This window comes from Schistocerca piceifrons, chromosome 8, assembly GCF_021461385.2.
Source record: "Schistocerca piceifrons isolate TAMUIC-IGC-003096 chromosome 8, iqSchPice1.1, whole genome shotgun sequence".
In the NCBI taxonomy this organism is placed as follows: Eukaryota; Metazoa; Arthropoda; class Insecta; order Orthoptera; family Acrididae; genus Schistocerca; species Schistocerca piceifrons.
Genome location: NC_060145.1, coordinates 4,716,243 through 4,743,363, shown reverse-complemented (window position 1 = coordinate 4,743,363; position 27,121 = coordinate 4,716,243). Strand labels below are relative to the sequence as shown.

At 43.6% G+C, this 27,121-nt stretch overlaps 1 protein-coding gene across 3 annotated transcripts in view; it reads left to right on the top strand.

Annotated features, from left to right (window-relative positions):
* Positions 1–27,121, top strand: part of LOC124711815 (cytochrome P450 6j1-like) — a 111,863-nt gene that overhangs the window by 70,658 nt on the left and 14,084 nt on the right. For all 3 annotated transcript variants that reach the window (XM_047242041.1, XM_047242039.1, XM_047242040.1), the window contains 3 exons: positions 5,286–5,416; positions 14,535–14,794; positions 25,689–25,839. In XM_047242041.1, the coding sequence (XP_047097997.1) occupies positions 5,286–5,416; positions 14,535–14,794; positions 25,689–25,839 (542 nt within the window). The remainder of the gene's footprint in view (positions 1–5,285; positions 5,417–14,534; positions 14,795–25,688; positions 25,840–27,121) is intronic.

Below are 27,121 nucleotides of genomic sequence, written 5' to 3'. Positions count from 1 at the left end.
CAACAACCTGAAAACAGCTTTCACATCCCGCAACTACCCTCCCGACCTGGTACAGAAGCAAATAACCAGAGCCACTTCCTCATCTCCTCAAACTCAGAACCTCCCACAGAAGAACCCCAAAAGTGCCCCACTTGTGACAGGATACTTTCCGGGACTGGATCAGACTCTGAATGTGGCTCTCCAGCAGGGATACGACTTCCTCAATTCCTGCCCTGAAATGAGATCCATCCTTCATGAAATCCTCCCCACTCCACCAAGGGTGTCTTTCCGCCATCCACCTAACCTTCGTAACCTCTTCGTTCATTCCTATGAAATCCCCAAACTACCTTCCCTACCCTCTGGCTCCTACCCTTGTAACCACCCCCAGGGTAAAACCTGTCCCATGCACCCTCCCACCACCACCTACTCCAGTCCTGTAACCCGGAAGGTGTACACGATCAAAGGCAGAGCCACATGTGAAAGCACCCACGTGATTTACCAACTGACCTGCCTACACTGTGAAGCTTTCTATGTGGGAATGATCAGCAACAAACTGTCCATTCGCATGAATGGACGCAGGCAGATAGTGTTTGTTGGTAACGAGGATCACCCTGTGGCTAAACATGCCTTGGTGCACGGCCAGCACATCTTGGCACAGTGTTACACCGTCCGGGTTATCTGAATACTTTCCACTAACACCAACCTGTCAGAACTTCGGAGATGGGAACTTGCCCTTCAGTATATCCTCTCTTCTCGTTATCCGCCAGGCCTCAATCTCCGCTAATTTCAATTTGCCGCCGCTCAAAACTCACCTGTCTTTCAACAACATCTTTGCCTCTGTACTTCTGCCTCGACTGACATCTCTGCCCAAACTCTTTGCCTTTACAAATGTCTGCTTGTGTCTTTGTATGTGCGGATGGATATGTGTGTGTGTGTGTGCGAGTGTATACCTGTCCTTTTTTCCCCCTAAGTTAAGTCTTTCCGTTCCCGGGGTTGGGAGCGGAAAGATGATGTGACTTACCAAACAAAAGCACTGGCAGGTTGATAGACACAAAAACATACACACAAAATTCAAGCTTTCACAACCAACGGTTGCTTCATCAGGAAAGAGGGAAGGAGAGGGAAAGACGAAAGGATGTGGGTTTTAAGGGAGAGGGTAAGGAGTCATTCCAATCCCGGGAGCGGAAAGACTTACCTTAGGGGGAGAAAAGGACAGGTATACACTCGCACACACACACACACACACACACACACACACACACACACACACACACACACACACATATCCATTCTCATATACACAGACACAAGCAGACATTTTGGGAGGGGAGGGACCTGGTATCAGACTGCATGGAAGTTGAATGCCTACCAGAGCAAATTGATATTGATGGACGATAGAGGGCAGTGTTGCCAAAGTGCTGCTTTCACCTAGTGAGTCTGCCACCATCTCGCCACATGAATACACCGGCCAACAGTGACCCTCACGGCCAGCATAAATCCGCCACACCTTGACTGCTCAGTCAATCGTGTACTTTGTCTGATAGCTTTCTTTACTGTCTCCACTGTACTACTGACTTCTCATTGACAACTTTGTTTTGATATTGGTTAACCTCTTTGGTCTCAATTTGGACTGTGGCTCATACTTGATCTTTTGAGAGTGCTGTGTTGAAAGTTCATTGCACATCATGGCTGCATAAGTGGCTATTGACTTGCTCCTATTGTGTTGGATTCACCATTGGATCAGCCCTGTTGCTTGATTCCGGCATGGATTTGAGTCCTGTCCACAGGCAGTCTTCTCGCCTTGTGTCATCACTCTCTCCTGTTTATCTGGCTACTTGTGGTTATAGCATTAGCCTGTGTGTGTTGGGGGGGGGGGGGGGGGGGTAAATGATGGAAAATTGACCATCCGTGCTTTTGGTAAAATTTAAATAAACTCCATAACTCCATAATCAGCACCTATATAACGCATTTTAAGGATCGAAAACTGTGTGATCCCCTGGCTCATATTTTATTAGATGTTGCTATGGATGGACAGGAGATTATGACATCACTCTCCTGGGTGTCACGTAACTGAGCCAACAGTACTTCAAGGGTTCCTGATCACTTTACAATCTTGCATGTACCCTCTTCTCCCAACAAGGAAAAGTCGTTGACATTGTTGGAAATGTCAAGCATGCTGATCACTCAGCTATGAAAGCACATTAAAATTCAGAAATTATTTTATATTTGTACTCTGACAAGGTGCCCCTCCTGTCACCCTGAGCAACATTTAACCCAGGGGAGAATAGACATATGTGATAATTGTCTGTGTGTGAGTATCTTTACTTGAAAAATTTGCATGTTGCATTTTTTAAGCAGAGATTCGGAACCAGAACAGAGTTTGCAAAGGTTTATATGGAAAAAAGACTAAATCCTACTCCGTCTGGATGACACGTAAAACCAACAGTTGAGAAAAGCTGGTTCCAGATGATTCAGTCCGAAGAAGTCTAGCAAGCACCAGCCTCTGCAGCTGATCATTGAGGAAAATCAATGAAGCTCACCTGGGTCCTACCTGGTAGGGTTGTAGGTTCAGCAGCCCAAAGTCAGGTGGCAAGTCACTGGTAGCATCTAGTGATGTGGATGGCCAGGATGATTGCTTCAGGTGTTACCTGACAAAAAAAAAAAAAAAAAAAAAAAAAAAAAAAAAAAAAATTAACATACAACTTGCATTTTATTTAGTCCTCCAGTTGATAGAGCAACTAGCTGTGACTTCAGTTCAACACTGCTGCGGCACTGCTGCCTGTAGTAGACAGTGCACCAACACTGGGGGTCAAAGCAGTGTCTGGGGGCAGAGACCCTGCATCCGGTGAAGGTCCCTGTTGTATAAGCATTGTCACTGTTGGACCTCCTCAGTAGGGCCTCACTAAAGCCTGTTTACATTACACCAGCAGTGTCTGGTATCTTCATATACATCATGTCTAACACATTGCTGTTTCAGCACTCTGATAAACACCAGATATCAGCAGTCACTATCCTGTGCAAGCCTTATCATTGCTGCATAACTACTTTAACTTCATCCATTTGGACCTGCTTATTGTTTTCCAGCGTTGGTCTTCCCCTAGAATTTTTACCTCCCACAATTTATTCCATTACCAAATTGAAAATTCCTTGAGCCCTCAGGACCTGTCCTGTCAACCAACCCCTTCATTTAGTCAAATTGTGCCATAAATTTCAATTTTCTCCAATTCAGTTCAGTACATCCTAATTTGTTATTCAATCTACCAATCTAATCTTCAGTATTCTTCTATAGTAAAACATTTCAAAAGCTTCTATCTTCTCCTTGTCTGATTTGTATATTGTCCATGTTTCACCATACCAGGCTACACTGCAGACAAATATTTTCAGAAAAGACTTTCTACCATTTAAATTTATGCCAGACATTAACAAATCCCTCTTTTTCAGAATCCCTCTTCTTGCTATTGCCACTCTACATTTTACATCTTCCCTACTTTGGACATCATCAGTTCTTTTGCTGCCCAAATAACAAAACTCATTTACAGCATTTAGTGTCTCCTTTCCTAACTTAATTCCCTCAGCATTACCAGATTTACTTCGACTACATTCAATACCATTGTTTTATTTTTATTGATGTTAATCTTGCAATCTCTTTTCAAGCCATTATCTATTCTGTACAGTTGCCCTTCCAAGCCTTTATCCATCTCTGACAGAATTACAATGTTATTGGCAAATGCCAAAGTTTGTAACTTCTTCTCTCTGAACTTTAATTCCTTTTACAAATTTCTCCTTCGTTTCCTTCACAGTTTGCTCAATGTCTTAATGTACAGACTGAATAACATTGGGGATGGGCTACAGCCCTATCTCACTCCTTTTTCAGCTATGCCTTCCCTTTCACATCCTTTGACTGTTGTAACTCCAGTATGGTTTCCACACAACCTGTAAATAACCTTTAGCTCCTTGTATTTTATCCCTGCTACCTTCAAAATTACAAAGAGTGTAGTCCACTCCACATTGCCAAAAGCTTTCTCTAAATCTACAAACGCTATGTACATAGGTTTGCTCTTCTGCTGCCTACCTTGTAATGGGATGTTACCTTCTCCGGACCCCAAACTGATCTTCCCCAGGCCATCTGTATCAGTTTTTTCATTCTTCAATCATGTAGGTACATGGTAGAGAAGGAATACCAGAGATCTTAAATGGTGATTTGCATAAGTCTCTGGATTTGCACTCTAATATGGCTGCAATAGCTCTTTCTTTGCAGTCTGAATGTGATGGGAACTCCTCAACAGTTTCCCCAAAATATGACCCCATATTTAAAATGAGAATAAAAGTAGGCATGATATGCACTCTTTGCTGTTTTCTAATACAGCAGGACTTACGTGAGCAAAAAATGTAGCAGGTCTTGCTCAATTTTGCATTCAGATATTTTATATGCTTATTCCATTTTACACTGATTTGGCACGATAATCCAGAATCTGGTTTCTGTAATGTTACGAACTAGTTCATAATTGATAGAGGGAAATGGGATGTATATATCCTTGCACAGAGTATTGTGAAATATTTATTAAAATGTTTTTATTCTGTGCCCAGTGTTTTGTGACAGTGTTTTCCAATTTTGGTAATTCTTCCATAACTTTCCATTTTAATAAAAGTGAGGTAGTATCATCTTTAAATGATCATTTTATGAGCATCCGCATCTAAGCTTAGATGGTTAATGTACAAAAGGATCAGAAGGTGTGACTGACATTCACTGCTTGCTTATGATTGCTTAGGCAGGAAGTGGATCAACTGTTGGATGTACCTTGAGTAATGCACTTTTCAAGCTTTGACAGCAGAATCTTACGATCCACAATGTCAAAAGCTTTTGACTGATCAATAAATACTCCTGTTGATTTTGATTTAGTGAAGCTATGAAAAATATAAATTTAGATGGAAAGACAGGTATTTGATGTCATTTTTTTCAAAATCCAGTGTGTTAAACATTGTACTGCCTCACTCAAATTCAATACACATTGCCAATATGTATAATGTGGGCTATGCCATTAAGTGACATATATTGCTTCATCATACACTTTTAATGTAATAGCAAATACTCATTTTGCTTACAAATTTAATATTGGTGTAGTTTTCAGAAGTGTTGATGGTAAGTTCAGTCACCTTTAAAATTTGACAAAACACATCTTAAAACTGATTCTTCTTTATGTCACTTTGAAAATGGTAAGTTCTCAGAAACAGAAAATACTTCCTTGTTTTTCAGTAGCTTTCAAAGTACTTATAAAGACTTTATTATATAAAATCTTGTCACACAGGTGGAGGCAGACACGCATGAGACTAACACCGACATTCACCTTACGAAACATGAGGAACTTGTTTCATGTTGTGGATTACATCAGCAGACAACTGACGTTGTATGTGGAAACTGCTGCAGCTAAGCACACAGGTATGGGATTATTGTTTTCGCAAATTAGATTCTATTAACTTTTTGGGCACATTTTATCCTCTTCTTTAATTTCTGGACAGCTCTGTTTCAATTATCATTCTTTCCTCTGCCAACTGTTTCTTTCACATATATGGAATACTTCCTAAATAATGAAATACCATCAATTTCGATTTTATAACTACCTGAATGAGTTTATATGCCAACTAGCTCAACAGATGATGAAGAGATCGAAGAAATGTCTGATGTGATAAAAGAAATTATTCAGATAGTTAAGGGAGACGAAAATTTAGTGGTCATGGGGGACTGGAGGGCGACTATAGGAAAAGGAAGAGAAGGAAATGTAGTAGGTGAATATGGAATGGGGGTAAGGAATGAAAGGGGAAGCCATCTTGCAGAATTTTGCACAGAGCATAACTTTATCATAGCTGACACTTCTTTTAAGAATCATGAAAGAAGGTTGTATATATGGAAGAGGCCGGGAGACACTGGAAGGTTTCAGATAGATTATATAATGGTAAAACAATATTTTATGAATATAATAGAGGGAAACATTCTACGTGGGAAAAATGTATCTAAAAACAAAGATGATGTGACTTACCAAACGAAAGTGCTGGCACGCCGATAGACACACAAACAAACACAAATATACACACAAGATTCTAGCATTCGCAACCAGCGGTTGCTTTGTCAGGAAAGAGGGAAGGAGAGGGAAAGACGAAAGGATGTGGGTTTTAAAGGAGAGGGTATATGTGTGTATGGATATGTGTGTGTATGCGAGTGTATACCCGTCCTTTTTTCCCCCTAAGGTAAGTCTTTCCGCTCCCGGGATTGGAATGACTCCTTACACTCTCCTTTAAAACCCACATCCTTTCGTCTTTCCCTCTCCTTCCCTCTTTCCTGACGAAGCAACTGCTGGTTGCGAAAGCTAGAATTTTGTGTGTATATTTGTGTTTGTTTGTGTGTCTATCGACGTGCCACATCATCTTTGTTTTTAGATATAAGACAATATTTTGTTTCACACAGTATTTTGTCCTCTTCAAGTGCTATGATTTGTGCAATTCTGCGTACTTGCTGCCTGGTTGGAGTTCTCGCTGCTTGACGTGCAGAAGGCATTTGTTACAGTTCCACACTGCTACCTAATGAACAAAATATGAGTGTAAGAAAATCAGAAGAGATGTGTCACTGGACAAAAAGTTTCTAGCAAGTAGAACACAGCATGTCATTCTCAATGGAAAGAAGTCCTGAGCAGTAAACTTAATGTCAGGTGTGCCACAAGGAAGTATATAGAACCATTATTTTTCACAATAAGTATAAATGACCTTGTGGATAATATCAAAACTTCCATGAGGCTTTGCATGGATGATGCGATTGAATACAGACAAGTTGCAATTTTGGAAAATTGTAGCAAAATGCTGGATGAGCTGCAGAGGACTGATGCTTCTTGCAGAAAGTGGCAGTTGACCCTGAACATAAACAAATGTAACATATTACAAAACGTAGACAGAAAGACAATATACTGTATGATTACACAATTGCAGAACAATCACTGGAAGCAGTTACTTCTGTGGCACCGATGAGATCAACACCAGTATCGATCTGAGCATCATCTTTGAACTGAGCAAAACATTATCTTTGTTTAGTTCCGCCATCCAGTTCTCTGTAAGCCTTACTTGTGTGAAGAGGTAAATAAATGAACTCCTGATTATAAGGTGTTGTTTGGTGTATCTCACCTGAGCATCCACCTCACTGGTGACCCCAAGTTGTAACGTCTTCCACTTTTGCCGTTTTACTGTGTCCGCAGCCTCCGCGTCGGTTATTTTCGCGTGTACTACATCAACAGAACATTTGAACAATGGCTTCAGCCCAATGCCTAACGCCAGATTTTGTGATCGACATGCATTGTGTTGCGGGCGATGTACACCCGCCAGGACTGCAACAACATGCCTCTCACTCGTCGATTACGCCGATTTCGCTGGACGTTTTCGTGCCTGCAACAATAAGTGAGGTTAGGAGTGTGCATGACTCTGGCTATCAGATGCCTTTGTTACCGCCACATGTGCCCTCCCTCATAGACTGTGCAGTTACCTCTTACGGATCTCCGTGTAGTGCGGGATCAATGCCAATTTCTGCAAATGCTCCGTTGGATAACCTACCACCGCCATGACAATGGTTTGGCACACCGCAATCCGTGCAGTACCACGCGGATTCCTGCAATGTGGCCGGAATTCACAGGTCAACCCATTCAGCATCCGACCACACCCGTGCCTGCCTCGGTTCAGCATCAGCACGTGCCTTCCTGCTTCAATACCTCGGCCTGCAACAGGAACAATGGCTTGTTATCTGTGCCTGACCTCCATCTCCGTCCTACTGCTACGCCTCAGTGTTTTGTGGCACGACAGTCACCTTTTCCGCACACCGTTTTGAGTGAAGTGACTACGAACACTGAACATTCACACATTTTGCCCAACGTTTGACGTCATTTCCCACACTGTGCTTCTGGACACCCCGCACCTCCGCAGCCTCCCTGCAACACAGGTGCCTCCGACTCTGATTGCACGTCAAGTTTTCCATGGACTGGCACGCATTTTCAAACTCTGAACTTTTTCTCACCTGTTGCACCCACGCCGGCTCCAATCGAACTTTCACAACCGCAATTGACACATTACGGTGTCCCACCCGCGTCGGCCTTCCACGTCACGACGGATCGCGCTCAACCACAACGCGTCACCTTCATGCTGCCACCCGACCAGCCGTTGTCACCACATACCCTGGAGACACACTCTCCTGGAATACTGCAGCAACAACAGCTTGTTTCAGGCAGTACCCCGACGAATTCAACTCACCCTGTTCTTCCAAACGTTCTACAAAGCTTACCGATGCTGCTGCCGTTCAATCCCGATAGGGCAATAACCTGGTTTAAAATTGTGGACGAAGTGTTCGACCATTTCAAACTCGACAAATCAACCAGATTTCTGTGCCTCATCACCCACCTGCACGGCCAGGAGGACTTGATTGCTGACCTGGTCGATGCCCCGGACTCAGCTAAGCGGTACACTCTAGCCAAAAAGACAGTTCTACGTCGGCTTGCACGCTCAACCGAGACAGCAATACGGCAAGTGCTCCACATCGAGCAACTAGGCAACGACAACCCTTCACAACTTTGGAGACGGCTACGGGCCCTGGTCAGCAACGATCTAGTCTCTGACACAGCTCTCCCCACCATCTGGGCAGATAAACTACCTCCCCACATCCGCTTTGCTCTGGCTCAGAGGTCTCCCGAACCTGTTGAGCAACGAATGACAATTGCTGACAAACTACACGATGCATCACTGCTCCACTTCGCCAGCCACTGCCTACGTGACAAGTCTCAGGTTCAGGCTCATCGCCCTGCGGCTGGACGCAGCCGGGGCCGTACTGTGCCGGGAAGCAGTAAACAAAACAAGCAACTGGGACGTCACCGGCTCTTTGCACGGTCACGCCACCTCCTGCAACCGAACCGACTGCGGCCTCTGAACCTCGGCCACCGCCTCTGGCAACGAATTTTCCGCAGGAAATGCAGCCACACTAACCATACTGTTACTTCCACACATGGTTTGGTGAGGCGGCACGGAACTGCAGACCACCCTGCTGCTTCCCAAACGCAAATCGCAGGTAGGTCCGGGTGCCGCCTCCTGCACACAACATGACAGGCACCTCCCAGTGCTCCATTCTGTCCGGGAACAATCAGATAGTTGCGGACGACTTTATATTAAAGACATTTCGTCGGGATACTTTTTCCTAGTTTACACAGGCGCCGATGTTTCACTGCTGCCTACGTCCTTAGTGTCGTCAAGCATCCGCCCTCATCATACTTCACTGCAAGCTGTGAATTCTACTAAACTACAGTGCTCGGGTTCAACCTCACATGTCGTCTCACTCTCCGCAAACTGCAAACTCGAGAGGACTTTTTTAGTGTGCAATATTGAGGAACCTATACTAGGCATTGCCTTCTTGTGACACCACAAACTTTCACGAGACCTAGTGCGAAACAACATGTTTCATCACCCGTCCAAAACTCACTTCCCCTGTGCTCATCGAGCAAGGCCCCCCCCCCCCCCCCCGTGACACTTTGGTCCGGGCTCATCTCATCTGTACATGCTCGGCTCTGTCAACGACGTTACAAGAAACAACGCACAAGTGACAAGTGCCTTGCTGAGCTTGAAAACGTCGCTTGCCTACACAAGGAAAAGTTTGAGCTCTCCCTCCGGCTCCATGAAACTCAGCTCCAGCTATCTGATGCAGCAAAGGAATTACAGATACTGCAACAAGGACAAAGCAAGGTCAGTACGTGTGTCGAATCCACTTGTAGTCCCAGCAATCGAGCCTCCATGTACTTACCTCCCGCTACCCCTCGCAACTGTGCTATCAAGTCTCCCATAACAAGTACTGACAGTTTCACAGGACCATGCCCCCCCTAACATGGCAGCATTTGACACTCGGCCGGACACGAGTGTGCATGCATGACGAACGTCACGTGTTCCCGTACTGACAGCTCCTACCCCTCCCCTCACGGGCAGCACCTCAAACTATGCAACTTCGGCTCCTGCGCACCGCCGTGCGACCACCACTGACAACACAAACAGTGCACTCGTGCCTAGCGCTTCGCCTGTGACCGTGCTGCCACAGGCCGCGCCCTCGGACAATGGACCCACTAACACATCACAAGCTCTACTGAGCTCACCCAACCACGGTGCCACTGCTTCGGGCCGGCGGCCATTTTGTTGCGTTGACTCCTGGGACACTTTGCCGCCTCAGCTCCCGTCGGATCCGCCGAGTGGCTCCGAACACCACGACCTCGCCTCACCTGCCCCGCCTGCCTCACATTGTAAACAAACCACCTCCCGTGTTGCCAGCAACATTTCCGTCATCACCAACGGCACGGTCCACAACGCCAGGCCCCCCGATCTCCAGTAAATCACGCTGACTTTGTCCCGAGTGCCTCTCCGACCTTAAAAAGCAGATATTTCTGAACTACTAAGCTCCAGCGACATTGAACCCTCTGCCAGTAGCTGGTCTACGCCCATTTATATGACACCCAAGAAAGACGGGTCCTGGTGCATGTGCGGAGATTACCGTCGACTAAACGCACGAACAGTTATGGACATCTACCCCATTCCCAACATTGCCGACTTTACCAGTTCCCTCGCAGGAGCAACCACATTCTCTGTCATTGATCGCAAACGGGCCTACCACCAGATCCCCATGGCTCCTGAAGACATCGAGAAGACAGAAATCACCACCCCAATGGGGTTATTTCAGTTTCAATTCAAGCCATTCGGGCTAAAAAACGCAACACAGACCTGGCAACACTTCATCAACGAAGTACTATTCGGCCTAAAATTCTGTTTTGCCTATCTTGATGACATTCTTGTGTTCAGCTCCTCTGTCGAGGACAACATCCGACATGTGCAAACTGTTATGGACACTCTCGTGGCAGCTGGCATCGAGACGAACCAGGACAAATTGCAGCTACATCAACCCGCTGTCACTTTTCTTGGTTTTCGGGTCTCTGACGACGGCATTTGATCACCCCCTGACAAAGTACAAACAATACTAAACCTACCCAGACCTTCGTCATTCAAAGAGCTCCGGCGCTTTCTGGGGTCGGTTAATTATTATCACCGTCACCTACTTCAGGCTGCAGAGATTCAGACTCCACTGACGGACTCCTTGGCAGGCACCAACACTTCTGGATCTCGGCCCGTTCCGTGGACCCCTGCTATGACTGACTCTTTCACTGCCCTCAAAAATCTTCTTGCCGAGGCCTGCACCATCGTGCATCCTCATCCCCATCGGCGCTGTCCTTAGCCAGACAGTCAACGGCCAAACTTCGCCTCTGCAGTTCTTCTCACACAAGCTCACCAATGCACAACGGAAATATTCCACGTTTGACAGGGAGTTGCTCGCGGTCTACGAAGCGATCAAGCATTTTAAGACTGACATTGAGGGACGCCCTTTCTATGTTTTATCAGACCACAAACCCCTGGCTGCGGCCATTAGAAACCCACCAGCTGACCTGCCTCCTCGCCGCGTCAGATACATGGACTTCATATCTCAGATCACCACCGATGTCAGCCACATAAAGGGTGCTGACAATATAGTTGCTGATTCCTTTCACGAGTCGACGGCGTTCATTCGCTGTTAGACCTCTCTGAACTGCCTAACCTCCAACCCGCTGACGAGGACACACAAAACCTGATTTCAGACTCTACTTCTTCACTGCACTTCGTCCGCACCACCTTCCCTGGCATTTCTGGTGAGATCTGGTGCGACGACAGTACGAGCATGTTAGCCCCCTCATCCCAATCACACTCCATCGAGCTGTCCCACCCCGGTGTTCGTGCATCTGCCCACCTTGTAGTAGAGCACTTTATGTGGAGAAATGTCAACAAGGACTGCCACCAATGGACACGCTCCTGCGTCGCGAGCCAACGCTGCAAAGTACAAAAGCACACTTCACCCCTCTCGGTGCTTTTTCGATCCCTCCTGGGCGTTTCCAGCATATTCAAATTGACATTTTCGGCCCTCTCCCCCCCCCCCCCCTCTCACAGCTTTTGTTATGTTCTCTCGTCTATCGACCGAACAACTTGCTGGGTCGAGCTTCGTCGAGTCATGGGTATCATGTTTCGGATGTCAAGCTATCATTACGACTGACCAGGGCAGACAAGTTGAGTCGGCCCTGTTCAACGAGATTTGTAACATTTGCGGCATCCAGCGCATCCATACCACAGCATATCACCCGCAAAGTAATGAGCTAGTTGAGTGCTGGCATCACAGTTTCAAGGCGGATCTTTGATGCCACGACTCTCTTTGGATGGAGGCCCTTCCCCTTGTGCTACTCGGCATTCGTGCGATCTATAAGGAAGACCTCAAAGGCACAATAGTCGAGTTCGTATACGGCCAGAACATTGTTCTCCCTGGCGAACTTGTGAGCCCTTCCGCTTCTCTCCCTCAGTCTGACTTACCTTCCTTCGTGGACCGCGTCAGATGCCACTTAATCAACCTCCACATCCCTCCACCCGCCAGCCATTCCCACCCTAAGGTTCACGTCCCGAAATCTCTGAACAATTGGGAGTATGTCATGCTCTGAGATGACACTGTCCGTGTACCCCTCCAACCCCCACATACCGGCCCATACTGAGTTCTCCGGCGCTCAGCCAACACCTATGACATCCAGATAAAAGATTCAGCTGTTACAGTCTCTCTCAACAGACTTAAGCCTGCTCTTACTGAGCCCGCTTCTACCCCCTTCAGGCCATGACCACACCACTCACTGTCATGGTTCACGACGCTCCGACCACTTCCTCCACATCGGACTTACTCACTCAGTCGAGTGACTTCCAGCTCCAGTCGTCGAGCTCTTCTCTGACCTCGCCTTCTGCTCCGGTCTCATGCACTCCGTCGAGTGACCACGTGCTCCCCACGTCGAGCTTACCTACGATCACGCCCTCGCCGTCAGGCCCTTCTCCGGCCCCTTCGACCTCTCCCCCGTTGCCTGCCTCGCCCTGTCAAGGTTTCTCACAGCTCCCATCTTGAACGTGCCCTCGCTCGAGGTGTTTGTGCCTGTCCCCCCGGACATAATCCACAACATCTCTATAATACTATGCAATGACACACTGCTTGTCGTATGTTCGCTTCATCCAATGCTCATGACACAACCTCCGCCATTCCCTGCCACCTGGTGAAATGTGTTCCCCTCTCACCCTTCGTCGACCTGGACATGCTTTGTGTGTTCGCCACACCCATCGTCATCATCGCTCCGTTCCTCCTACAAACCGCAGGCCTACCTGTCGCCGCACGACCAGCATACCCAGTACGACGCCTGGCGCGCTTCAACGACTTCCAGGTTCGGTTTCCGGACCTTCCTTCATGTCATCTACCAACACAGCTCCCCGATGATGCTGTCGAGCTGACCGTGGTTCGGCTCCTGTGGACTACCCGTGCTGCCGACACCATTGTCGTCCCCTACCCGGCCTCTCAGGAATACTCTGTACTGGGGGAGGGGGGTGGGGGGGGCGGGGGATGTGACGCCAGTGAGATCGACTCCAGTATCAATCTGAGCATCATCTTTGAACTGAGCAAAACATTATCTTTGTTTCGATCCGCCATCCAGTTCTCTGTAAGCCTTACTTGTGTGAAGAGGTAAATAAATGAACTCCTGATTATAAGGTGTTGTTTGGTGTATCTCACCCGAGCATCCACCTCACTTCCATAAAATATCTAAGAGCCTGACAGACTGATTTGAAGCAGGAAGACCAATAAAACTACTAGCAGAAAAGGTAGACACCGGACATGATTCTTTGGAAGAGTCCTCAGGAAATGTAGAACATCAACAAAGAAAGTAGCTTATAAAACAATTGTTCAACCAGTACTAGAATATTACTCACCATTCTGGGATACATACCAGAGAGGATTGATAAAGGAATTAGAGAAGCTCCTAAGAAGAGCAGCATGTTTCGTTACAGGTTCATTGAATGAGCATGAAAGCCTCACGGAGATGCTCAACGAACCACAGAGGGAGATGCCACTAGAGAGGCATTCTACATCACAGTGTGGTATACCGGTAAAGTTCCAAGAGTGCATGTTCCTAGAAGAGTCAACCAATATATTCTTCCTCCTACATATATCTCATGAAAAGACCATGAAGTTAAAATTAGAGAGATTTGAGCTCAGCAATCATTCTTCCAGCAAACAACGTGACTGGGGAAGTGATATTGGTACACAAAGTAACCTCCATCATACACCAAAAGATGGCATACGCAGCACCTGAAGAAGAGGACAGGGTTGGTCATCAAAGTAGTGTGCAAAAATAAAAACAACAAGTCAGCTGGACACCTAGATGTACACCATTAATCATGTGTATCCACTTTGGAGTGTTTCATATTTTAAATAAATTGTCTCTTTGCAATTCATAATGCTTTATACAACTGACAGTGCAATATTTCTAAATCACTGTACAGTAAGGAAATTTTGTCATTTTTTAAGAGGAAATGAACTACTGAAATGGAAGATTCTTGAGCACTGGTAAAGTTATTAATTGTGTTGCATGCAGGCTACTGGATTGTTTCCATTGTTACAGAAGCAGTTATTGAGTTAAGGGAAATGTCAGCTTGCTTCATGACTGACATTGTGGGAATGGCATTTCTTGGAATAGAGAGTGAATCACTGAGAGACAACACAGCACCGTTACGAGTAAATCTGAAACAACAGATGCATTTCAGCAACTGGCGCTATATCAAGCTGATGCTTGCATTTCTGGCACCAAAACTTAGGGATTTTTTGCGGCTCAGCATTTCAGTGCCTGAAGTTGACAACTTCATTCGTGATGTAGTATGTAAGGTAAGTTTTCCTCTGCATAACAGATTATAGAGGCAGTATTGCATATTTACTGATAATTTTATAACAAACTTTAAAGCTATTGAACATTTCATACACAAAGATATAACCACTCAGAAAATTTTTCATGAAGATAACCGAAAATTTGGTAACAGAGTACGTTAATACACACATGAGAGACAAAATATACTTGATGAAAATACTGTTTCTCAGAATATGCATAGATTGCCATGTGCAGACTCCTTGCAACTAAGAGAAATTGAGCTGTGCTGTCCATCAGTGGCTGAAAATATTGTAATTCTTTACAGGTGTAGTTTACCATAACAAAAAGTATTAATATTTATGTTATTTTCTTTTCATGCATGAATCCGACACAGGAGAGATTGCCGTATGCATGACTGTGTCATCACAAATGTTGCGAGAAGCAACTAGTACATGCCAATGCATATACTTGCTAATGATATTTGTGATTAACAAGATTGAATTTAGGATGAACTGTAAAATTCACAGTACAACACTAGAGGTAAAAATAATTCCATGTCAATAAAGCATCCCTATCCAGAGTTCAGAATGGAGTTTCATACTCTGAAGAAAAATTCTCAAAAAGGTTGTTGGTAAACATCTGGCAGGGAATTGAAAATCCTGAAAGATTCAGAAATAAAGTGAAGTAATACTTTATCAGCCAGTCTTTCCACAATTTATAAGCGCATTCATACTAAAAAATGTAAATTCTCCTAAACCCTAATATTTGTATTAAATAGGTCTAGACTCTGCAAATATATAGAAAACTGATAGTGTTCTGAGTAAACTTACATAAAATCTTTGTTTGAAGTGTTAGATAAAACTGGGAACTGAGTTGTGTAAGAAGAGGAGGAGCTGTGGCTTTATTCAAAGCAGTTGTTTTCTCCTAATATCCATAATAAATAGTCCCACACTCAGGAATGAGCAGAGGGGAGCAGACACTCTATTGCCAGTCATGGCAAGATCCTACTGGAGGTGGTTTGCCGTTGCCTTCTTCCGGCCTGTTATGAAATGTCAGGTGTATATCTGTGTCATATGGATGACTGTGGTGATTGCTTGTACAGGGTAGTGTTGGGTTTCTGTTGTTGTGGATGTAGGGAAGGGAGAGGGTGAAAGACAGTGCCGGCACATAGCCTACTGCTCTTCAGAGGCACAGAGGGGCCTGCCAAGTTTAATGTCCCCATCCAACAGATGTATCGCCAGAGCGTCACACGCCCTCACCCTATGAGACACTGCAGAGAGGTCTGGAACTTAATTCAGGACACTGTGTTCAGGAACCTCTCCTCCCTTGGTTGGCCAAACACTGGCAATGATAATTTCATCCACCACCTGGATTCAAACCAGCTTACCTCCAAGCAGAGCACCACTGCACAGATGTGCATTAGTGACCTTGGCTACAAAGTCAGGTACCTAATATACATATACACATATAAAATAATCTAGAAGCAATTTGTATACTTACCAGTGTGTGTAGATTAGCACTACTCAATTTATTTTTTGTGTACATTAACATAAGTAGCCCGGCGTGACTGCCTCTACTTTCTCTTGCATGACTCGTCTTTCCTCAGCCTTTAAATGCTTCAGTGATCGTTGTATCCACAAGAAGTTTTCAGTTTTTCTTCAGGATATAAAGTATTCGAATTTCACCATTTAAACTATATTACAGACAACAAAATTACAGTTTTATTTTGTTTCATACTGTTCCTTGCCTCATTCCTGACATGTGGAGGTTCCCCTCCTTGATGGGATCTCCAGAACATAATGAATGAATTAATTAACCCTTTAAAATATTTAAATGCTATCAATGTCACACAATAAATAATTAGGAAAATATCAGTTATTACAGATAGATTGAGATATTAGTTATAAAAGTACTTATTAAATGTGATGGAGACCAATATAGTTCAAATTACATAAGCTTTGAAGGGGAGGCCTCTTCAGAGATCTTTGATTTTTCTCACTCACTTCTCAATACAATTACTCCTTTCTGACTTTGGATGCTGATAATAAAATCAGTTTCAGATATTTGTTCGCAAACAGACTTCATCTCTTTGTTGAAATATTCTGCATTCTAAAACAGAAGTCTGCAGTAAGCTGCTGGCAGACATAAAACAAGAAATTGCGGATCTATGCTGACTCAAAAAGGTGTAATAATGCTAACAGAGAAGGCAATGGAAGATGCAAGCAAATATTGACAAGTGAAAGTTAAGTAAGTCTGTGATGTGCAAATTACAGAAAGATGTACATGATGCCAAGTGGAGCAGTATTCAAGGATCTACCCCAAAGCAGAAAAAGGAAAATATATATAATAAGTATTTCAATGATGATACAGATAAATGAATTATTACGTAACAATTTCTGTGCTATTGTGAATAACACAAAGAAAACAATCTCTGCAAAAACTCGACAGCATTTGTCACGAAAAATGGACTACAAGACAAGCATAGAAGCCCTGAGGAACAACTGTTCCAGCTATGGGATTTGATTTCAAAAGTCCCTGAGTAAGCATATCATCACTTATTTTTCATACCCACTTGACTGTGAACAAATGTCAGCAGCTCATGGACTTTTGTTGAGCACTGCTGACTCTCAGCCGCAGTGCCCAGGTGCCCAGGTTTGATTCTTGATCTGGTCAGGGATTTTCTCCACATGGGACTAGGTGTTTGTGTTGTCCTCATCATCATTTCTTTATCACCAATGCGCAAGTTGCCAAAGTGATGTGGAATAAAATGACTTGCCCCAGACGGCAAGGGGTCCCAGCCAAATATGCCCTATGCACATTTTGTTTTGTGAATAAATGCTGAAAAGTGACAGTGTCTAATGAGTTTTGTCAAACAACAGAGCCAGACAATGTACCACTGGTGTGAATGCAGAATTTTGTTTCATGGTCATTTCTTCTATAAGACTATAATAGGAAAACTTTGAACTTTCATGTACAAATGGATAAAAATAAAATTAAAAATGCATAAAGACAAGGGAAGACAAACTTTTGGCATTAATTAAGGAACACCAAACTTCTTCCCATTACCCTCCTGAAAAACTTTGCAAGAAAATGGTTCCTTATCTACTGCTGCCATACCATCTAAACTTAAATCCTATACAGCCGATGCGGGATCTTGCAAAGAATAAGATCCATAACTGTAATACATCAAGCATCTTATTCTATAACCCAAATAAATAAAAACTGATGCCTTTGTTGCTAATAAGTGATTGTCACGTCACCATGCCTGGTGCAAGCCTTTCTATGTAACGCTACTTTGATCACATCAAAAAAGTGTGTGAGACTATTGAAGGACAGATACTCTGTCAGACAAAGAAACTGGAAATATAATGAAATCAGATGGCGTAAATTCAGATAAAGAGTCAGCATTATAATCCATGTCTAAAACAGCAAATGATTAATCTCGGTGTTGCTGTGGAAAATAATGACAACATTGGGAAATCTAGTTTTACGAAAACTGCCAGCAAAGCAGCTAAGGTGATAAATACTGTAAGTTCTGTTTCTCACTCTAATACATGGCCTGATGAGCTCGAAAGCCTGCCAGAACACACAGACCTAGACAACAGCCGCTCGGTCATGGTCCTAAAATTTGCGAGCACTGCTGTCGCTGCCTCAGTGCTATTCGTGAGCCACATCCCCTGCAGCAGCCTTTATGCTCTCACAGCTGCACTATAAAGATAACAGCACATGGGATCTCAGTTGTGTCTGGACTGTGCTCTTGTATTGACCATTGCACTCATCATCGTTTCGTTCCTGATATTGCTGCATCAAGACTCTCAATTCGGTTCACTCTCATTTTGTTGTGTTGCATTTCTTGTCCATCCGTGGTTTTTGGTGACTCATCACTGCCGCCCTCAGCTGGTTGGCCTTGCCTCCTGGTCGTGTCTGATTCCAGATACTACAGTCAATTCACTGAGTTGCAAGTAAAGATGTGTAGCGTGTAACAGCACTCCAGTTGTAAGAGTACTGGAGTGTACACAATTCCTATGTCCCCTCCTTGCTTCCTGGGTGTAAACACAATGGTGCTGCCCCCAGGGCTGGATTGTCAGTCAGGTTTGGCGAGTAATACCTTATTATATTACCACAGTTTCTGTATAATGCTCCCTGCAAAGGTGCTAACCATCTCATCAGCATGTCATTATATTTTCTATACTACAGCAGTCTTTTCTAATTCCCTTCTCTATTGTTTTTCCCTCATCAAATCTTACCAGGCATTACTTCCTGTTTCCACCACCCAACCCAGCTAAACTCGATACTGGCTCTGGCCGAATAGCCAGTCTGAAAGACAACAGTGGATGCTTGGCATTTATTAACTCTGATGCAAAGACAGACTTGAGCAAAAATTTTGCAATTTCTCTCTCTCTTTTCTTTCTTTCTTTTGACTTTAGGGACCTTACCATAATGACCACCTGCTTAATAACACATTTATATGCCTCCAGAACAAAATGCATTAGCAATTGTGTATGGGATGGATTCAAAAAAACCTTGTTGTAGGCTTCCAGAGGTATGTGGCACCAAATGTCTAAGCACAGGTCACACAATTCCTGTAAATTACAGGGCTGTGGTTTGTGGGTGTGGAGCTGGACATTGGAGCATCCCAGATGTTTTCCACTGGGTTCAGATCAGGCGAATTTGGTTAGCAAGATATCATTGTGAATTGACTCATAGAGATGGTTAGAGAATGATGTTGGTATCATGCTCACAAACCACTGTAACATGATTTTGGCCTTGTGACAAGGATGATTATCCTGCTAGAAAATGCCATCACCATCAGGGAAGACCTCAACCACGAATCTACATCTACATCTGTACTCTGCAAACCATTGTAAAGTACATATAAGAGGGTATGTCCCACTGTACCAGTTATTAGGGTTTTTCCCATTCCATTCACATAAAGTGTGTGGGATGAATGATTGTTTAAATGCCTCCATGTGTACTGTAATTAATCTAACCTTGTCCTCATGATCCCTATAGGAGCAATACATGGGGGTTGTAATATATTCCTAGAAACATCATTTAAAGCCCGTTCTTGAAACTTTGTAAGTAGGCTTTCTTGTGACAGTTTACCTCTTGTCTTCAAGAGTCTGCCAGTCAGCTTCTTCAGCATCTTTATAACACTCTCCCAATGATGAAACCTGTAACTATTTGTGCTGCCTTTCTCTGTATACATTCAGTATCTACAGTTAGTTCTATTTGGTATGGGTCCACACACTTGAACTATATTCTAATCTACCACTTGCTTTACCCACAATGGAACCTACGTAATCATTCCATTTCATGCCCCACAAAGTGTTACACCCAGGTATTTGTTATGAGATGACTGATTCCAATTGTGGCTCACTTATAGTATAGCCATAGGCTACTGGTTTTTTATTTTGTTTTACATTTCTGAACATTTAAAACAAGTTGCCAGTCTTTGTACCACTTTGAAATCTTATCTAGATCTGACTTCATATTTGTGCGGCTTCTTTCAGGCAATATTTTGTTATAGATACTTGCATCATCTGCTGAAAGTCTGAGGTTACTATTAATATTGTCCACAAGGTCATTAGTATACTAACATGAATTGCAAAGAATCCTAGCACACTTCCCTGGGGAACATCCGAAGCTACTCCTACATCTGATGATGTCTCTCCCTCCAAGATAACTTCCACATCTTCCCTACCAAGAAATCTGCAGTCTAGTCACATGAATTCTGCCAACTCCCTTCAGTGATGGTATGTGCCACTTAAAGCTTCAGGATGCCTCTGCAAGGAGAAATCAACGAGTCAGCCTGCAGTAGTGAAGAAACGGTTGACCGCATGTGGGCAGGTTTTGCACATAGCCCAAGTTGATGAACTGAGCAAGCAGCCATAACCAACCATTTTTAAGATCTTAAGGAAATGACTGAAGCATAAGCCTTACCACTTGCAATTGCTACAAGCTCTGCTGCCTGATGACAAAGTTGGGCACTTTGAATTTTCAGCACGGTTGCAGTAACTTATGAAAGAGGATGGATTTTGTGAGAAACTCATCTTAAATGATGAAACAACATTTTTTGTGAATGGACAGTGAACAGACATAATGTGTGAATTTGGAGACAAAGAATCCCTTTGCTATTGTGCAGCCCATTTATGATTCACCACAAGTTAATGTGTTCTTTGCAGCCTCACAGTTCAATGTTTCAGTCCATTTTTCTTCTGCAAAAAGACTCTTAGAGGACATGTGTATCTGGACATGCTGGAAAACTGGTTCATTTTGCAACTAGAGAGCAACAGTGTGGACTTCATCTACCTACAGTATGGTGCTCCACCCACTTCCACCATAACGTTCGTGAATTTCTAAACAGGAAATTTAGGAACAGATGGATCAGTTATGTGGCACTGATGATCAGCAATTCATGTCATGGCTTCCACATTCTCCCAACCCAGCCTTGTGCAATCTTTCTTTTGTGTAGGGCTATGTGAAAGATTCAGTAATTACACCTCATCTACCAACAACCTTACCAGAACTGCAGGCTTGCATCAAAAATGCTTTTGAACAGACTGATCAGGACATGCTGCACCAATCATGTGAAGAACTTGATTATCAGTGGGATATTTGTAGAACCAGTAGGGGCACACATGGAGCACTTGTGATATGTCAAAATAAAACTTTTTGAGTTGTACTATGCGTGTGCAAAGCTCTGTGACAATATATTAAATAACATAACTTCAGCAAATGTGCGAAATCACTTTAATCATTTATAACTATGCTGTATTTCCATCATGACTGGAGTTCCGAACCATGTGTTCTAGGTAGTTTTCAGAGAATGTATTTAGTAATGTATTACAGGATGTTTTGTCATGTCCCACCACTAACAAACATGTATTTTTCCCATTGATTGGTGGGTGATTAAAGTCTCCATCGATGATTACAATATGACTTGGGATTTACATACTGGTGAGCATAAGATTTCTTTAAAGTTTTCATTTAACATGAGGAGATGAGTCGGGTGGTTGATAGAAGAATTCAATTACAATTTTATGCTCACCCCTATACTGAGTCTTGCTCAGTCAACCTTGAATACAGCTTCAATTTCCATCTCAGTGGATCTGAGTGTCTTGCCTACTGTGATAGATACATCATCTTCATTTCACACTGGCCTTTCCTTTCAATATTTGCTTAAATATCCCCCCAAAATTTCACTGCTATCAACTCCAGGTTTTAATCAGCTGTCTGTACCTAATTTTATGTGAGCATCACTGCTTTTCAAGAGCACTTCAAACTGGCACTTTGCTGTGAATGCTTTGGCAGTTAACTACTAGGTTTTAATGCCCTCACATGTGGGGGAATCCCTTACATTAATACTTCTGGATCTCCTATCACTGTAGTTATCTAGACTGGATGAAGAGTTGCCTAATTTTTAAAAAACCTTGTATGAAACCCACACAGAGTAGCAGCCTCTGATGTGCAGTGCACACTTACCCATTACAGGGACTTGCCAGTTCTCAGCTCTATGGCACAAGTCCAGGAAGTCACAACCTAGCTTATTACAGAACCTTCGAAGTCTCTGGTTCAATCCTGTGTCTCAACTCTGAACCAGGGTGGCCATGATCAATTCTGGGGACAATTATGCAATTTGTGGGCTTTATTGAAACTCGTATGTGTAAGAGTACTCTTCTGAATCTTCATTGCCAGTCAGTGGAATGACCTAAGCATGACCTTCAGACCCAGATGACAGGCATCATTTATTCCAAAATGCACATCACTTTGCAGTTTGTTGCACACCATCCCTCAAAGGCTTCTGGAATAGCCTCTTCAAACTGTTGAATGATGGACCCAGACATAAACACCAAGTTCACTGGTGTTCCTTTCTGCCTCTTGCTGCCGTTTCCCTAAGGGGTACCATTATTTGCCATACATTTGAACTACTGAAGGTTAATAGGCCCTTTCCTTTTCCATTTGCCTCCTCTTGACACAGGATAAAGGTGTTGTTCACATAGTCCACAGTTGTCATGACACCTCTGATTACTACTACAGGTCCCATGATGAATGTCCTCCATAGCATAAAACTGTCCCACCAGATTGTGTCTGTGGTGCGATGCATGTTTCGCAGCTGTTTCCATCAATCTGCCCCTTGGGACACTACCATTGACCTGGTGTAACAAGAAATGTATCCATTCGACCCAGGCACAAGTTTCCATTGATCAAAGGTCCAGTCTCAATGACACCGTGGTTATTGTAATTGTAATTAACATTGTCATTAGGTCGATATGGGAACACACAGGAGTTGTCTGCTTGGGAGCCCTGTGTTCAACAACATATTGTGTTGTCAGACCTGGCACATATCGCTACCTATATTTCAATACAAAAGAGGCAATGCTCCTACCAATGCATACTGGATGAGCAAGTACATTCAATACAATGTCGCCTACTTCTTGTTTCACTGTCCTTCATCTGTTCCATAGATGCTCACAACAGTAGCAAACCGTAGCATGTGAACAGTCGACTAGGTTTACATTTTCTGAGATGCTCATTCTCAGGTGCCAGGCTATAACAATTTGTTCTTTGTCAAAGCCAATTATGTCAGTGGATTTCCCCATTTTCAGCCTGTATTGTCATTAGAATGATTCCCCATTCATCTCTGCTCCACTTATATACTTTCCTTATCATCATCATCATCTTGGACAGTTTCCAGCCACTGGCTGGGTCTGTCGGGAACACAAGCCTCTCCACCGTGTTCTGTCTTTCCACCATTCCCCCTCTTCCACCTTCGTCCAGTTCTCTCCTCTTCTCATCACACATTCCTTCACTCCCTTCACCCATCTATCTCTTGGTCTTCCTCTGGGCCTCTTCCCCTCCAGTTGCAGATCAAACATCCTCTTTGGAATTCATCCCTCATCCATTCTCTTCATGTGTCCATACCACTGCAGTCTTGATTTTTCTATCCTGTCCTGTACTGGTTCCTCCTTTAGTCTTTCCCTCACATACAAATTTCGCAATCTGTCTCGTCTTGTTACACCCAACCTGCTCCTCTGGAACTTCATTTCACTAGCCTGTATTCTACTTTTGTCGCTTTTGTGCATTACCCATGTCTCACTTCCGTATGTCAATATGGGGACAAAGTAGGTTCGGTATATAATTCCCTTGGATTTCTGTGGCACCTCCTTGCTCCAAATAAGCCCCCTAATGCATTTGTAGAACTGCCCTGCTTTTCTGCATCTTTCATTTATTTCCATTGCGTTTCCCCCCTTGCTTTCAATCACGCTTCCCAGGTACTTGAAGTTCTCTACCACTTGTAGTTTTTCCCCTCCACAAGTTATATCCACATTTGGCCTATTCTTCTTCCTTGTTGTGACGATTATTTCACTTTTCTTTGCAGAGAAATGCATTCCATATTGTGCTGCCGTTGCCTCCCATGCATCTAACTGCTCTTGCACCTCCTTCACGCAATTTCCCCATAACATCAGGTCATCGGCAAAAAGCACTGCTTTCATTTTATGATCTCCAATTGCATCTGATACTTGCTGTAGGATTTCATCCATAACAATAATAAACAATAAAGGCGAAAGTGCACTTCCCTGTCGCAGCCCATTTTCCAGCTTGAACCATGCAGTACGTTCCCTCCCCACTTTCACACAACTCTCACTTCCCTCATACATTTTTCTGACTTTTCGTGTAATCTCTTCATCTATCCCTTTTGCGTTCAGCACATCCCAGAGCTTGTCCCCACAGATACTATCATACGCCTTCTCAACATCCAAAAAGGCCATGATTAAGTCCTTCCCGTACTCATAGTGCCTTTCCTGCAGTTGCCTTACCGCAAATATGAGGTCCGTTGTTGATCTTCCCGGTCTGAAACCGTACTGCTCCTCTTGCAGTCTACTTTCAATACTGCTTCTTATTCTCTTCTCCAGCATCTTTTCATAGATTTTTCCACAGTGGCATAGCAGGGTGATTCCTCTGTAGTTCTCACATCTCCTTTTATCCCCTTTCTTGAAGATCGGGACTATAATTCCTTTCTTCCAATCCTCAGGAATTCTGTTCTCCTTCCACACCACCCTCAGCACTCTGTATAGCCACTGGGTTCCTACTTCTCCTGCTGCTCGTATCATATCCACTGTTACTTCGTCCCAACCTGGTGCCTTGCCCCCTTTCATCCTCTTTATGGCTTCTTCCACTTCATTCCAAGTTAGATCATCAATTTCCCCACTATTATAATCGTCTGCTGCCTTAGGCTCTCCATCGCTGTTAGTTACCTGCTTGGCAGCATTCAACAGATCTTCAAAGTACTCCTTCCAAATCTTTTTGAGCTCATGCATTTCCTCCACAACTCTTCCATTATTATCCATGATCCTCAGGCACTCGCTTCTGTCATTCCTCTTATTTCTTACCATGGTGTAAAGTACTTTTTTGTTCCCTTCACTGTCCTCTTCTAACATTCTTGTCCATTTTTCCATCCACTTCTTCTTCTCCGCCCTTACTATGGTCTGTGCCGCTTTCTTGCTTTCCTTATATTTTACCCTAGCTTCCTCTGTTCGGGTCTGGAACCATTCTCTGAAGGCTTTGTTCTTTCGAAGTACTGCCTCTTTACATATGTTGTTCCACCATGGGGTTTCCCTACTTCTCCTCTTTGTGCTAGTTCTTCCGCACACAGTCTCAGCTGCCTCAACTAGAGCCCTCTTAAAATCGCCCCATTCTTCTTCCACTGTTCTCTGATCTTCCTTTGGCAGCTTTCCTTATCATGCCCACAAAACCATCAGATAGAATTCAATCTCATCATGGGCAGTTGTCATAGTGTTGTGTCTCATCAGTGTATGTCAATATGTATAACTAATATAAGTTCAGGTGTAGACGCACACAATGATAGTGGAGAATGATTGTTATTAAATGAAAATGGACCTACATTTACAGGTTTTAGAATACAGAAAAAGACATAAAGTGAAGCATGGAGACCTCCTGGACATACTCATGAGAGTACAAAAGAGAAACTATATGACTGATGAAATGCTATCAGTCAACAAAAATACAAATGAAAGCATTTCCAGTAGAGATCCACATTTTTGTGAGTATTATTCCATTAGTTCCCCATGAATTTCATTTTGCAGGATAAGTGCCAGTATCATTACAGTAAATTGCTGATCATGCTTATATGCTTGAAATAAATAGCTTAATCATTTATCTTATAAGAATTAATTAACAAATACTGATGTACCCTGCCCAGAAGTAAATATTGTTAGTTGCTTACTCCATGAAATTTCATTTTTAAAATTTGTTATGATAAAGAAATTAAAATAGATGCCACACATATATAAGCTGACAAACTCAGTTCATCCTGCTTTGCAATTAGAAGTAAATTCATGTACCCTCTTTTGCCTTGATGACAGTGGTGATGCACCATTGAATTATCTCCATGATGCTGTGAAAGTGTTGGGAACCCATCTTGATCTCTGGCTGCTCAACCTCTGCCTAAAACTAATGGAGGTGATCAGAACTGGAGCTAAGATATGATGTAGCTAAGATATGATGGAGCTAAGATATGATGGAGCTAAGATATGATGGAGCTAAGATAAGATGTATGGTACTTGCTAGAAAGAATTGTGGTTTAAAAGTAATGTGGGGGACAACACAAGGATCCTCTTATCTGTGGAGTGTTCTTCAAATCCTTATGATACAAACAGAGCAGTTGGGTGGTGCATTATTATTCTGACAGTACAGGTCTCCTTTATTGCTTGCTGGTGAGAGACGTTTGTAGAGATATCTGGGCCTCATGTCATCCAGTGTAAACATCCTCCACGTGAGAATGCTTCTAAGATCTGTCTGATTGGTATTCTGTTAGCAAGGAGGTCGCTCTTCCTCACGTGTTCCTGTACTAGCAGAAATGTCTCTGCACAGTGACCTAAAGTTGGGTGGTACGGCTGCCCATCAGCTGTTATAGTCTTGCACTGGACTTGTACATGACATTTCATAAAGCAGCCCATCTATCCAATCCGTGGCAGTTGAGCCGCACTGAGTGGCCGTGTGGTTTGAAGCGCCACGTCACGGACTGTGCGGCTCCTCCCCACCCCGCCAGAGGTTCGAGTCCTCCCTCGGGTGTGTGTGTGTGTGGATGACCTCAGCAGTTTGGTCCCTTAGGAATTCACACACATTTGACAGTTGAGAGCAACCCCTGTCAACAACACATTGTTGCCCATTGTAGCTATGATGCTGCTGGTTTTTCCTGAATAGCATGTTAAAAGTATCTGCATGGGGACAAAGATGAAATGTAACGTGCATCAGGTACACACAATCTGGACATCATCAGTTGCGTTGATATTTACCTACACCTAAATTCACACTCCGCAAAC